This window comes from Carlito syrichta, unplaced genomic scaffold (genome assembly GCF_000164805.1).
Source record: "Carlito syrichta isolate Samal-C Ts95f unplaced genomic scaffold, Tarsius_syrichta-2.0.1 Scaffold302450, whole genome shotgun sequence".
Lineage (NCBI taxonomy): Eukaryota > Metazoa > Chordata > Mammalia > Primates > Tarsiidae > Carlito > Carlito syrichta.
The window spans coordinates 4,608-17,733 of NW_007246546.1; the positions used below are offsets into that span (position 1 = coordinate 4,608).

Here is a 13,126-nt window from a genome sequence, read left to right on the forward strand (position 1 = left end):
GCAAGGAGTACCTGGCCATCCTGAGCCAAGCTTCGCTGCATGAAAGTTATCACGGGAAATGGAAAACTTCTCTGTCCCACAGACAGGCTCTGAGTCTTCTGGGCTTGGGGCTGTTGAGCCCCAGAGCAGGGGGCCAAGCTGGAGTTGCCTTTCCTCCCCTCTCCCAACTGCGAGCCAGCTGCCTCCAGGGGCAAGTCCCATCTCCACACAGAGGCTCATTTGCATTTAAAAAGCCAAAAAAGGCTGAGCTCGATGTGGTTCAGCCTGTAATTCCAGCACTTTGGGAGGCTGAGGCAAGTGGATTGCCTGAGCCCGAGGGTTCCAGATCAGCCCAGGCGTCGTGGCGAGACCTCAGCGTGGTAGCGCCCACCTGTAGTTCTGGCTACTTGGAATACTGAGGTGGAAGGATCGCCGGAGCCCAGCCTGGACAACACAGTGAGATTCCAACTCAAAAAAAAAAAAGGCCCCAAAAAATCCCTTCAGAGGGAAAAAAATTAAATGAAGCAGCCTGGGCAGTGGCTCACACCTGTAATTCCAGCACTTTGAGAAGCCAAAGAGAGAGGATTGCTTGTGCCTAGGAGCTTGAGACCAGTCAGGGTAACAACATAGTGAGAACTTGTCCCTACAAAAATATTTTCTTCCCGCGCCTTGGGAGGCTGAGGTGAGTGGATTGCCTGAGACCGCAGGTTCGAGACCCGCCTGGACAACTTGGTGAGCCCTCATCTCTACAATAAATCAAAAAATTAGCCGGGTCTGATAGCGTGCACCTGTAATTCCAGCTGCTTGGAAGGCTGAGGCGGAAGGATCGCCGGAGCCCAGCAGGTCGAGGCTGCGGTGGCCGGGAGCGGCCACTGCACTCCAGTCTGGGCAACAGAGTGAGATTCCGATTCAAAAAAAAAAAAAACTTCTGAGGCAGAAGGATTGCCTGAGCTCAGGAGGTTGAGCCATGATCAGAGAGCCCTCAACTCAAAATAAATAGATAGATAAAACAAAGCCCAGGGGCCTCCTGGGAGTGAGTCCTCAGCCTGTCCATTGCTCCACCCTCCCCCCTTCCTTATGGAGCAGTTGCTGTATGCCAGGTGCTATTCAGGGTGCACACTCAGCCATGAACGTGCCCAAGCTCCCTGTCTTCCTGGAATGCCCATTCTGCTGGGTGCAGCTTGGAGACCAGACAGGATGGGGGCAGGCCCAGCCTAGGAATGTGCAGGTGATTCCAGCTGTTCCCCCAAGACAATTTCCCTTCTGTCGCTTCCCAGCCCCTTAAGGCCCATCCACCCTCCCCTGTGGCCCCCAACTCTGCCCACAGCTCCCACCTCCCCGAAATAAGGCAACAGCCTGAAAACCCATCAGCTGGGCGCTGGTTGGCAGAGTCCCTGCTCAAGACTTAGCCAGGCCCTGCCCCCCCTTGGGGTACCTCCAGCCTTGAGCTGTGAAGACTGCCAAGTATTCCTGCTTCAAGGTTTCCATCCAGCTGTCCCACCAGCCCACACCACTCCACTGCTTGTATAGACCTGGGGTCTCCACCTAGACTTCCTCTCCTGGGGAGGCCTTCTCTGTTCTGACCATCCCAGCAGGGAAGACCTCAGGAGGCCGTCACCATGCTGTCACTCTCCTGAGAGGCAGAAACCCCTTCCCAACCTTGCAGCCATCATCTGAAGAGCCACATGACCTACCACACAAGGGCAGCCCATGCAGGATGGGGTGGGCTCTGTCCCCAGCAAAATTTCATGTGGGTGCCAAAAGATGCCAGGTGTCTCCAGCCTCGGTATTAGCAGGAAGCCCTGGGCTGGGCTATCCAAGACTAGCCCATGCTCATGTCCTGCCTTGAGAGGGAAGGGTCTAGGGTCGGGAGAAGCCATGTTCTCTGGAGAGACCCAAGAAAAGAGAGTCTTAAGGGAGCCTGAAGTCCACATCATCTGCCTCCGTCTGGTGGATGCCTGAGGTCAGCCACAGCTTCCTCCCCGAGGCTCTACCCAGATTGTTCCTCAGGGTGGGGTCATAGTCACTACTACAGGACAGTGATGAGTTGCAGGGCAGTGACTACCGGGGTCGCGGCCTCCTGGGTCAGTTTCCCTGGCAGAACAGTCACTTATCTGCTGCCCATTGCTCCTTTGGCCTGAGGAGCCTGAAGTGACAAATGGGCACACTATGCTCAGAGGACGTGCAGGGACCTGAGCCCAGGGATGCACGAGGTCCCTATGTTGGGGACTAAGGCTCCATAGCAACCCCCAGAGGCAGTGCCCAGCCCTTCCTGAGTCTATTTGCTGGTGCTTCCGGAAGGCAGGCTGCATCAAGGGACAGTGGGATCTGCATGGCTGCGTGTGGCTCTGTGAGGTACTTGGTGTGCCCTGCTGCACGGTGGAGGGCAGTATTGTCCCTCTGGTGAGGGTGGGACCAGCAGAGCAGGCCCTCAATGTGGGTGTCTTTATGGTACCTGTCAAGAGGTGGGCGAATGGGGAGTCTGTTCCCTGCCCCTCACCCACCATGGACGTTTCAGGAACTGTATGTCAGTATCAGAGTGAATGAGGGCAGTGCCACCCACAGGTGAGTCCAACAGCCCATCGAACCTGCCAGGAGCCCCGCCTGCAGTGGACACCTGCCAGTGGCATGACGTGAGGCTCGAGGTTCTGCCCACTTCATGTCCACCTGCTCTCACCCTCAAAACCTGGGTTCCCAGAGCCTAGCCTGAGGTGTAAGCACATACCCCTCATGTGTTTATGTGGAAGACTGGGAGGGAGGCAGGGAGATGACCATGCCTTAGTCCGTCAGCTGCCTGTGGCCAGCCCCAACTGGTTGTCAAAGGTTTGCCCTTCATGGTGAGCCTCATGGAGGAAAAAGGCATGAAGCTGAGGTAGCCCTGCAGGCAATGTCCACAGGTACCCATCCATGGGCTGGCTGGCTTCAGTGGGTGCCCAAAATGAATATTTGTGAATGGCCCTAAGGGTGCCCTTTGCTTCCCTGGGCTCAGATGTAGGGAAATGGCCCAAGGCCTCACCTTTACTGACTGCTGGTTCTGTCTGGCCATCCAGGGAAGCTGCTGAATGGCCCTAAGGGTGCCCTTTGCTTCCCTGGGTTCAGATGCAGGGAAATGGCTCAAGGCCTCACCTTTGCTGACTGCTGCTTCCTCTCTGGCCATCCAGGGAAGTTGCTCCTGCCAGCCGGGACCGTCAGCCTCAGGACATCTGCTGTTGCAGGCTGCAGCCTCTATTTCTGCAGTCTCCCCTTGTTAGTGCATATCAAAGGACTCATGGTTCCCTGAACTCCTTGAGGAAGGAGGAAGGAGGAAGGGTGGAGCTAAGGGGGTAGCCCAGTAAGGACACAAGCCTGCATGAACATCTGACCCTGGGTGTGTCCGGCCAGTGCAGGCCAGGGAACAGGCTCTGCAGAAGCGAGCTGGGCACATCTTATCCACAGTCCCTGCTTGGCCTTGGCTGGGGGCCCAGCAGTGGGACTCGACTCAGTTTATTGATAGGGTGGAGCGTGGCTTTTCTTACTTCTAGAATCCACTGTCCTACTGAATCTGGCTGCAGCAGGAGTCCAGGTTACATGCTGTGGCCCAGGGACCCAAGGTAATGGTAACAGCGACAACCACTGTGGAAATGATTAAAAGCAGCAGTTGCTATTTTTTGGGCATTTGCTTTGGCAGAACCCTTCCCTAAGTTAGCCTTGGCCCTTGTCCCCTTTGACATTGGAATTAGGATATCCCATCCTTTGGTGGAGGCTGGGGCGCCCCTCCTGCCAAAGTGTGGACTAGGCCAAGGGGCCAACTTTGGCCAAGGGAACCCTTAGAGACATGGAGCTGGCAGAGGCCTGAACTGGATGTGCATAGCGTGGCGCTCCAGCCAGCACTGCCCCTTCACCCTGGCCCTGGAACAGGCAGACAGAGGGCTCCAGGCCTAGGTGCAAGGGGAGCTTGAGGCTGGGCTGCTCGGGATTGTCTGCTATACAGCGGCACAGGTGCAGAGAAGTCATCCTGGAGTGGGGCTGCTGACCTGCCTCACCCAGGGGCCATACCTCATTTCTCTGGAGACTAGGGGGGCAGACATCCCTCCCGGTCTTGCCTTGTCCAGGATCCCTGTCAGAGAATACAAGCCTTAGCCAGACCTCCCCAGGGTGGGCCTCCGGAACTGGACACATCCAGAACTGGACACATCCGGAACTGGACACATCTATAGGTGGAGGGGAAAGTTGGGTACTTGGACAAGTTGTCCCTCCCTTAGGCTGGGCCCGGGCCTGCCCTCCAGCTCCTGGCTATGGCCCTGGTCTGTTGCATCTATGTCCCTAGAGTGCCCCCTCCTGGACCTTCCCCCACCCCAAATCATGTTGGCTGGGCCATGGGGAGAGGCTCCCTCTGAATCACCCCAGGAGGTGGGAAAAGTGGGGTCTGATGCTCCTGCTCAGACAGGCTATACCTTCTGCTGTCTCTGTTTAGGACCAGGGCCACAAGGTAATAGTCAAGACAAGTCACCAGACACAGGAAAGAACCTTTATTGCTGAACATAAAATGCCCACCAGGGAGGCCTGGCCAGTGGCTTCTTCCCCGGGCAGAAGTCCTAGGTGGGTGGGTTTGAGGGGATGCACTGCAGGGCTGCTACTGTAACCATAGTGGGGGACAGTCCCTCAAAGGGTGGGGGACTGGGGGAAAGTCCTTGGTGTGAGGCTGAGGGCCCAGGGGTAGGAAGGCAGGGGGTGCAGTAGGGCTGGCTGGACAGGGGCCCTGCCCAAGGGAGAAAGACAAGGTCCTGGGCACACACTGGTCATGGAAGGCTGAAAGCCATGTGGGCAGGGCAATGCCCCTGTGGCCCCTTCTCTGGGGCAGAATGGCAGATAGAGCCTCCTTCCATTCCAGGAACAAGGGTCTGAGGTAGGTGTGGCTGGTCCCCGGGGCCCTCACAGGCGTGGTTTGATGTGCAGAGGCTTCCCTGTGCAGAGAGACAAAGGTCAGGTGTCAGGAAGACCCTCTCCACCTGCAAAGCTCCCAGCCTGGGGTTCAGGATGGGAGATGCTCTGTCAGTCCAGGCCTGTGTAGCAGGGGTTGCAAGAGACATCCTCCCGAGTTAGAAAGAAGGAAGAGTGGCTATATTCAGGCTGTTGGCTCTTAGCCACTGCCTGCCTGCTGCAACCAGTGAGCCTCTGTGCCCAACTAGCCATGGTGTAGGCTTGGACTATGGGGTCGACAGGGGAAAGAGACTGAGCAGCAGGCCTGGGCCTCTGCCTTCAGACCAGGGGCCTTCCAAGGCTCAGGCAGTAGCCTGGGCAGCCTCTCTGCCATGGGCAGGGTCACAGGTGGGAGCCACAATGTCTGCAGGCTGAGCTATAAATACCAGGTGCACACATGCTCACACCTGGGAACAAGCTTGCCAGACGCACACAAGGCGGGCCGCACGCCTTCAGTGTGAAAAGTTGGGGTGTGACAGCAGTTGGTTGAATGGGGGCAGGAACTGAGCAGAGGCCCCCACGCAGAGGGAGGCTGGCAGGGCCTGGAAGCAGGAGGGGCTGGAAGAGTGCTTCCCCTGAGCAGGGGCCTGAGGACAGAGGGCCACATCCCAGGGGCTCCTGCCCTGGGAGAGCACATTCACTGGGCACCAGCGTCCTCCTCTCCTCCCTCCCCACAAATGCTCCCGAGCCTGATAGGCACCACATGTCCCACTGACCAGAGATGCCTTCATGTGGCTGCCCACAGGCACAGCAAACCCCAGTGTACCCTGCAAGCCACCTTTTCTCCAAGGTCCCTCTTTGGGAATGGGTGACCACACTCACCCCTCAGAGCTATGAGTTGGGTGGGCCCAGCTTCCTGCCCAGAGATAGTCTTAAGGCCTGCCTCCACCCACCCCTCCAGGTTTCAGTCCTGGCTGGACAGTGGAGGTCTTGGGGCCTTTTCTGAGTCTTGTCCACCTGCACTCAGGACCCCTCAGCACCCTGTCCACCTCCTCTGGTTCTGGAATTGGCTGCTAGGCTCCAGATCTTTAAAAAGAGGTGGTTGCTTCAGGGTCCCATCTGCTCTCTCCACCCCAGAGGGGCCCACCCAGATGGAGGGAGTTGGTGCCCGGTCCTTGGGGTGTGGTGTCTGGCCACAGCTCTGCGCCCTAACGTGGAGGCTGTAAACAGGAGGCGGCCCCTCCGCGGCAGGCGTTTGAGCGTGCTCAGCGGAGCTGTTAGAGAAGGCTGCAGCAAGCATCTTCCATTAACGTTACGACCGTGAAATATGACAATAAAATGATAGCCGTATGGTCGCAAATTTGCAGCCCGCCGAGCTGCGTGGGGTTTATCGTCACTCAAACGCGCGGAGAGCTGTAAAATGTTTACAGAAAGGGTCGTTTGCAGCCATAAAATCCTCTTTTCTCTCCTAAACAAGGCTGAGTGGAGCCATTTACCAAGCCCCAAATGTTCATCGGGGGAGAGGGAACATCTGTTCTCTCCAGGAGTGTGCGGTGATCTTCCAGAACAAATTAACAGAAATGGGTGCTTTCTAATTAAATCAGCCCTCGGCTGGGGTGGTCTGAGCAGCGGCCACTGCTATGCTTGCACCTTGGCTAGCCCTGCCCCTGGGCTGGCAGGTGCACACCGGCGCCTGCTGGACTCACTCAGGCCCCACTGGGAGATTCTGACTCCGTGGGTCTGGGGCAGGCATTTAACAGACCCCTGTGCCTAAGCTGAACTGGGCTCAGGAGGAGCCAGGTTGCCTACCTGAGTCCTTGGTAAGAGGGTTCCTGGGGGTTTGGGCTCTGGACTGGCTTCCTGGCCTTGGAGAGGACTTCAGGGAAATGAAGGATGGCAGCTTGCAGAGGCTGCCGGAGCCTGTCACCGCCAAGGTGGTCTCCTCCTGGAGAGATGGCTCCTCCTGGTCCGAGGAGGGAGAAGTGGGGGAGGAGGAGTGGGGCGAGGAAGGGGAAGAGGGGCAAGCCTTCGAGGACGAGGGAGAGGAAGAGGCTGATGCTGACGCCCCTGGGGAACAGGCAGGGGCAGCTGGGGTAGAAGCTGTGGGGCTGGGGGAGCTGGGCGTCTGCCTGGCAGGGCGCTCTGCAACCAAGGGTTTCCTGCAGGGAAGGAAGGGAGCAGACATGTGAGGTGGGGTGGCTCAGGATGGGGGAGGGTTCTAGAGACTGCTGCTGACCACCTGCACATGCCATCCCTGCCACAAAGCCCCTGTCCTTTCCACCACTTCCTGCCCCAGTAGCCACTGGGTGCTGACATCCAGGGAGGCTCCAGGTCTGAGCCCGGCCCTCAGCCCTAAGGACAGGCCAACGGTGGGGAGAATCTGGCTCCACACTGAGCCCAACCCTCACCACTCAGGGACCTTGGCTTCCTTATCCCCACGAGGCTCTCACTTGTACAGCAGGTGGCAGGATATGGGAACCCCCAGACCCCTTCTTGAGGCTGGGCTTCTTCCCCTTTCTTATGAAGGGGGTCTCTAAGAAGCTCCCACCTTCCTCTTCTAGGGATGCCTTGGCTCTGTTCAGCGTCAGGGACCCAGGTCTGTGGAGGTTACCTGGTCCTCAGGCTTAGATGAAGATTTCTTTCTGGGTCTGGAGCCCAAAAAGCTGGGGTAGGAGCATACCCAGAGGGTCCTGAGTGAGTCCTAGGATGGGGGGGGCACTCCAAGCTCGCACACACGGCACCCACTGCCCTGTCACCTGGGCCCATGGCCAATTGAGGCCTTGTTCCTGGGAGGTGCGTCACTGGGTCCTGGGGCAGGAGATGCAGATGCCCGCCGGCCATGGCGCTTCTGGTTGCGGTGGAGCAGCTGGCACTGGGTACCGCGGGCACATGCACCCCTGCGAGCAAAGTCGGGGCACAGCAGCGTGTGTTTCTTCTTGCACTGTGGGGAGAACAGGCACAGTTGGTGAGCCAGGTAGAGGTTGCAGCACTGCACAGGGAGGGCAGAGAGGGCCACACCTGGCCCTGAAGTACCCACTAGTCCTGCAGGCTCTGCCCACTGAGTCTAGATGCTAAAGGTTTTCTGTTGAAAGGCTGAGGCCACCAGGTCACTTTGGCTCCACCTGGACCCCCACCTCATCCACCCATGAGATACCCTCAGCAATCGCAGACCCTGGGCATGGATTGAGGGCAGCACCAGGACAGCCTGAGGATTTCTAGTGCCTGAGGCCAGGCTACAACCCAGGGCTCTGGGTTCCTCCTCCAGATCCTGGCCTGCCCATCCTGGAGGCGTGGAAAAAGCCCAGGGAAGGTGGGTAGGGCTCAAGGCCTGGGGAGGCTGGTCAGCTTTGAGCAGGGCCTTGGGGGTAGGACAGGTCGGCCGAGGCCAGGCCGCACTGGGTCAGGGCTGGGCTGGGCACCCGATCCACAGCACCTGTCATAGCGCTAATTATACCCGTGGGGGGGGTGTGGTGGAGAGGCCACCCCAGCTGGCAGGTGCTCTGGGCAACAGTGGCGCTTCAGTGCTGCCCACTAGGCCCACAAGGAAACATGAAGCCTCTGCCCAGGGCCTGGGTGGCCCAGTCTGGCTTGAGGAAGGCCCAAGGAATGGGGTGCTCATGCCTGCCCTTCCTCAGCCCACACTGGGCTCTGTAGTCCTGCTTTGTGCTAAGGAGGGTGTTCACTTCTCCCATACTGCCCCTCTGCTGAGTCCAGCTGTGTGGGGCACTCCAACTGTTCGTCATGGGACCAGGCGACAGGCGGCCCCATGGCGCAAACAGTGAAACTCCTTGGCAAACACACCCAGGCGCAAACAGTGACAAACACACCCAGAGTCAAACTCAAAACCAGCCCTAATAACGCTAGAGCAGCTGTAGTGCTCCCAGCTTGTGGGGTGTGGACTAGCACAACCAATTGGAAATATGTGTCAACAGCCTTAACATCACTTCTGCCCAGGCCACATACCCTCCCTGCTGGGCACCTGTCCTCAGGATCTGGTATCCCAGCACCCAGGACTGACACCCTGGCAGGAGGGCCTCACTGGAGCATGCACCCATCCTTGTCAGTGTCAGGGGCTGGCCGTGCTGTAAGAGCAGGTACCTGCTCATAGCTCCTGCACCCACACAGGACCCACACAGTACCTCATCCTCATGTCAGCTCTGGTGCCTGTGGTGTGGCCAGTCCCACCCCGGTTCCCAAGCAGAAGGCAGGCTTGGGCTAGTGCTCCTGCCCTCATTCTTGTCTCTCTGCACTGGTTCTGGCAGTGCCATAGAGCCCTGAAACCCAAGGCCTGGTCCTCAAGGAGCCTTGGCTGAAGAGACATACAGTTCCCTGGTAAGCAGGCTATGGGACATGCTTCAGAGACCTGGTGCGCAGGGCCTCCTGGAGACTGCAGGTGTTTTTGGCAGGCAGAAGGGACAGGAAACAGCGTGGCCAGGATTCTGTCCCACCGAAGAAAGACCTACCACCAGCACGTGTGTGCACATGTGGCCCTGTGAGCAGGCAAGGATGTGAACAGGCTTGCAGTTCAAGAAGGGGCAGGACTGCAGGTGGCGCCATGCGCCTCAGGGGTGCATTTTATCAGATCGACAACAGGCTGGTGGGGATAAGAGTAGACACATGGCACCTGGCTAAGAGGGCAGCCTGGACCTGCACTGTCCCACATGGTGGCCACAGAGCACCTGAAACACAGCTGATGTGAAATGAGATGGGGTGTAGGTATAAACCACGGGCCAGGGTTCTGACTTAGTAGGGAAAAAAATGCAAAATAACACATTTCTATTTTGTCCTTGATTACATGTTGACATGTTTGGTAGACTGGTTTAAATAAAATAAATTATTCCACCTGCTTTGGTGTATTTTTTTTTTAACTTTTTAAAGGTGGCTACTAGTAAATTGGAAATTCATATATGGCTCACACATGTTTCTACTAGATAGTGCTGATTTGAACTAACCCTCTTCCCAAAATTAAACAAAAATCTAGGATCAAATATAAAGAATTTTCTGAAATCATCTGAGAGCTATGAAGTAAAATGATGAAAGAAAAAGTACTAGGAAATACATGGGACAAAAAGAATCGTAAAGTTCAAAAGCCTGAGATCTTCATCTCACATTCACTTCGTCTTCAATGTTCACTAGTGAAAAACCCAAACCAGCCAAGCCAAAGGCCCAGAGCACCTCCAAAGATCTGGAAATATATCAACATTTGTGGAATGTAGCTAAAGCAGTACTTAGAAATACATAGCCTTACTTATATTAGAACAGAAGATCTATCTCAAAAGTCAGGGGTAAAAACAGCAAAAGAAACCCTAAGAAAGCAGGGGGCAAGAAATAGGACAGAAATGAAAATAAAGACAGTCAAAAGTTGGTTCTTTAAAAACATTAATAAATTCGTCCAGTAAGATCAATTAGGAAAAAAGAGGAAAATAAGTTATAAACCATGTTAGTGAGCAATGGCAAGTATGCAGATAATAGATACCAACATGATGTAATGGACACACTTTATGCCAATAAATTTAAAAACAGATGAAATTGACAAATTATAGAAAAACCAACAGGAATAAAAATAAACCTAAACATTTCTATAACTGTAAAGAAATTTGAACCAGTAATTTAAAAATAAAACTCCAATCCAAAGGGTTTTACTTGCAGTACTATCAAATATTCAAGTGATATTTATTTCCAACCTTACACGAACTAGTTCATAGAACAGAAAAACCAAAAACATTGCTTAGCTTATGGGGCCAGAATAATCTTAAAACCAAAACTGACCAGAACTAAATGAGAAAATAACATTGAGGACAATTTCACTCATGAACAAGAATGCAATTATATTCAAATTTACTGTGGGTTAAAAAATGCAAAAGTCCTACACAAATTATAAACAATCTTGCAATGTATAAACACACTAATATTAAGACAGGGTTGCTTAATATAAAACAACAAAACACGAATATATCAGGACCAAGTTGAGTTTATCTCAGGAATGCAAGGTTGGTTTGATATTAGAAAAAAATCAGTGAACAGTCCAGGCACAGTGGCTCATGCCTGTAATCCCAGAACTTTGGGAGGTCAAAGTAGGAGGACTGTTTGTGCCCAGGAGGTTGAGACCAGTCTACTCAAATAGCAAGACCTTGTCTCTACAAAAAACACAAAATGAAAATGAAAAAAACAAAATTAGCTGGGCGTGATGGCACACTCCAATAGTACTAGTTACTTGGGAGGCTGAGGTGGGAGGATCGCCTGAGTCCAGGAGGTCAAGGCTGCAGTGAGCCATGATCGTGCCACTGCACTCCAGCCTGGGCTACAGATAAGACCTCTACTAAAAAAAATTAACGAACAATGAACAGAAATTAGCACATTAACAGGTTAAAAGGGAAAAAAATCATATAATCACAATAGATATGAAAGAACTACTTAATTAAAATTCAACATTAATTCACGGCTTTTATAAAAAAAGAAGGATTTAGCAATTAGTGTTTGAAGGGAACTTCCTTAGCCAACATAAAGGTTATTAAAAAAAACCCAAGAGGCAGATTTTTTTTGAAAAACTTGACCATGGCAGGGCTTTCTGTCACGAAGCTTCCTTTTTCTCTTCTTTCTCTAATAAACTTTGCTTGTAAAAAAAAAAAAAAGCCAACAACTTTCCAGAAAGCATCTCATGTCAAGAGGAAGGTTGGAAGCCCACTATTGTTACCAATCAACATAGTACTGGGGTGCTAGCCAGTACAAGAAGAAAAAGAAATAAAATGAATTTGAATTAAAAATAAGAAAGAAAAAGGTCATGGCCTGCAAATAATATAATTGTTTATTTATTTTTAATTTTTAATAGAGAGGGAGTCTCACTATGTTGCCCTGGCTGGTCTCGAACTCCTGGCCTCAAGTGATTCTTTGGCCTCAGCTTTCCAAAGTGCTGGAATGTTTATTTATTTGATATGATTGTTTATATAGGAAAATACAGAGAATCTAGAGATAAACCAATTACTAATATAATTTAATAAGGTTACTGGAAACAAAATCCACATAAACATTTTATTTCTACACACTAATGAACAGTGAGAAAATAAAAATCTTAAATGTACTATTTATAGTAATAAAAGAACCAGGAATAAATCTAACAAAAGATAAGCAAGTACTTTAATAAAAGACATTAAAGGAGAGGCCTATACAAAAAAAAGATGGATGCCACGCCCATGGGTTGGACAACTTGCTGTGAGACAAATGTCAGTTCTCACCAAACTGAGTCAAGGATTCAAGACATTCCCAAATTTCCAACCTTTTTTTTTTAACTTGTCAAGGTAAATCTAGCTGAAATTGCCTGAAAAAGAACAAGGTGAAGGAACTTCCTTTATTGTTATGAATTATTATGGAGCCCAAATAATTCAGAGTACGTATGGTGTTGGCTCAAGGACAAACTGACCCTAAGCAGAAGCAGACCCCCACATACAGGAAGACTTAACTGAGAGAGGCTGCACTGCAGACCACTGGGAAACAGTGGGTTATTCAACATAAGGTGTTATGGCAAAAATGAAACTGAACTGCCCTCACTCCCTGCACAAAAAACCTACTCCAATTGGATGAACGTCCTCAATATGAAAGGTAAGATGACAGAAAGTTTAGAAAGCAGTAATGCATGATTTGTAGAAGAGAAGGATTTCTCACAAGATACTAGAAGTAAAAACTATAAAGAACAAGACTGATGAAACTACTTCCATTAAAATTAAGAACTTTTGTTCTTCAAAATATGCCAGAAAGAAGTGAAAAGATGCACCACAAACTGGGAGGAGATATCTGCCGCTCATGCGACTGATAGGAGAGTCATATCCAAGACATTTTATACTTAGTACTCTCTCTCACTCTTTCACATACACACAACAGGTATTTTTCAGAAGAGAAGTCTATGTTCATAAACATTGGGAAAGGTCTTCAGTCTCAGTTTGAATCAGAGAAATGCAAATTAAAAGTATGAGACAACTTTTAATCCTTCAAATGGACAAAAAGGAAAAAAAGGATGAATATCAGCTTTTCATGGAAAAGCACAGAAGCCCGTCCATGCCGCCAGGGCATGGACAGGCCAAGCAGCCTGGAAACAGCTTTATGGTTTTTTTTTTTTTTTAGTTGGAGTCTCCCTCTGTCACTCAGACTGGAGTGCAGTCCTGGCCACTGCAGCCTCAACCTGCTGGGCTCAGGGGATCCTTCTGCCTCAGCCTTCCAAGTAGCTGGAATTACAGGCGCACGCTACCATGCCCGG

General features: G+C 52.2%; 1 protein-coding gene across 1 annotated transcript in view; it reads right to left on the reverse strand.

The window, feature by feature from the left end:
- Positions 1–4,890: 4,890 nt before the first annotated feature.
- Positions 4,891–13,126, reverse strand: part of ZC3H3 (zinc finger CCCH-type containing 3) — a 107,719-nt gene continuing 99,483 nt past the window's right edge. Inside the window, exons 10-12 of the mRNA XM_008056695.2 lie at positions 7,635–7,819; positions 6,688–7,037; positions 4,891–4,922 (exon numbers count right to left, since the gene is read on the reverse strand). Coding sequence (XP_008054886.1) covers positions 4,891–4,922; positions 6,688–7,037; positions 7,635–7,819 — 567 coding nt within the window. The remainder of the gene's footprint in view (positions 4,923–6,687; positions 7,038–7,634; positions 7,820–13,126) is intronic.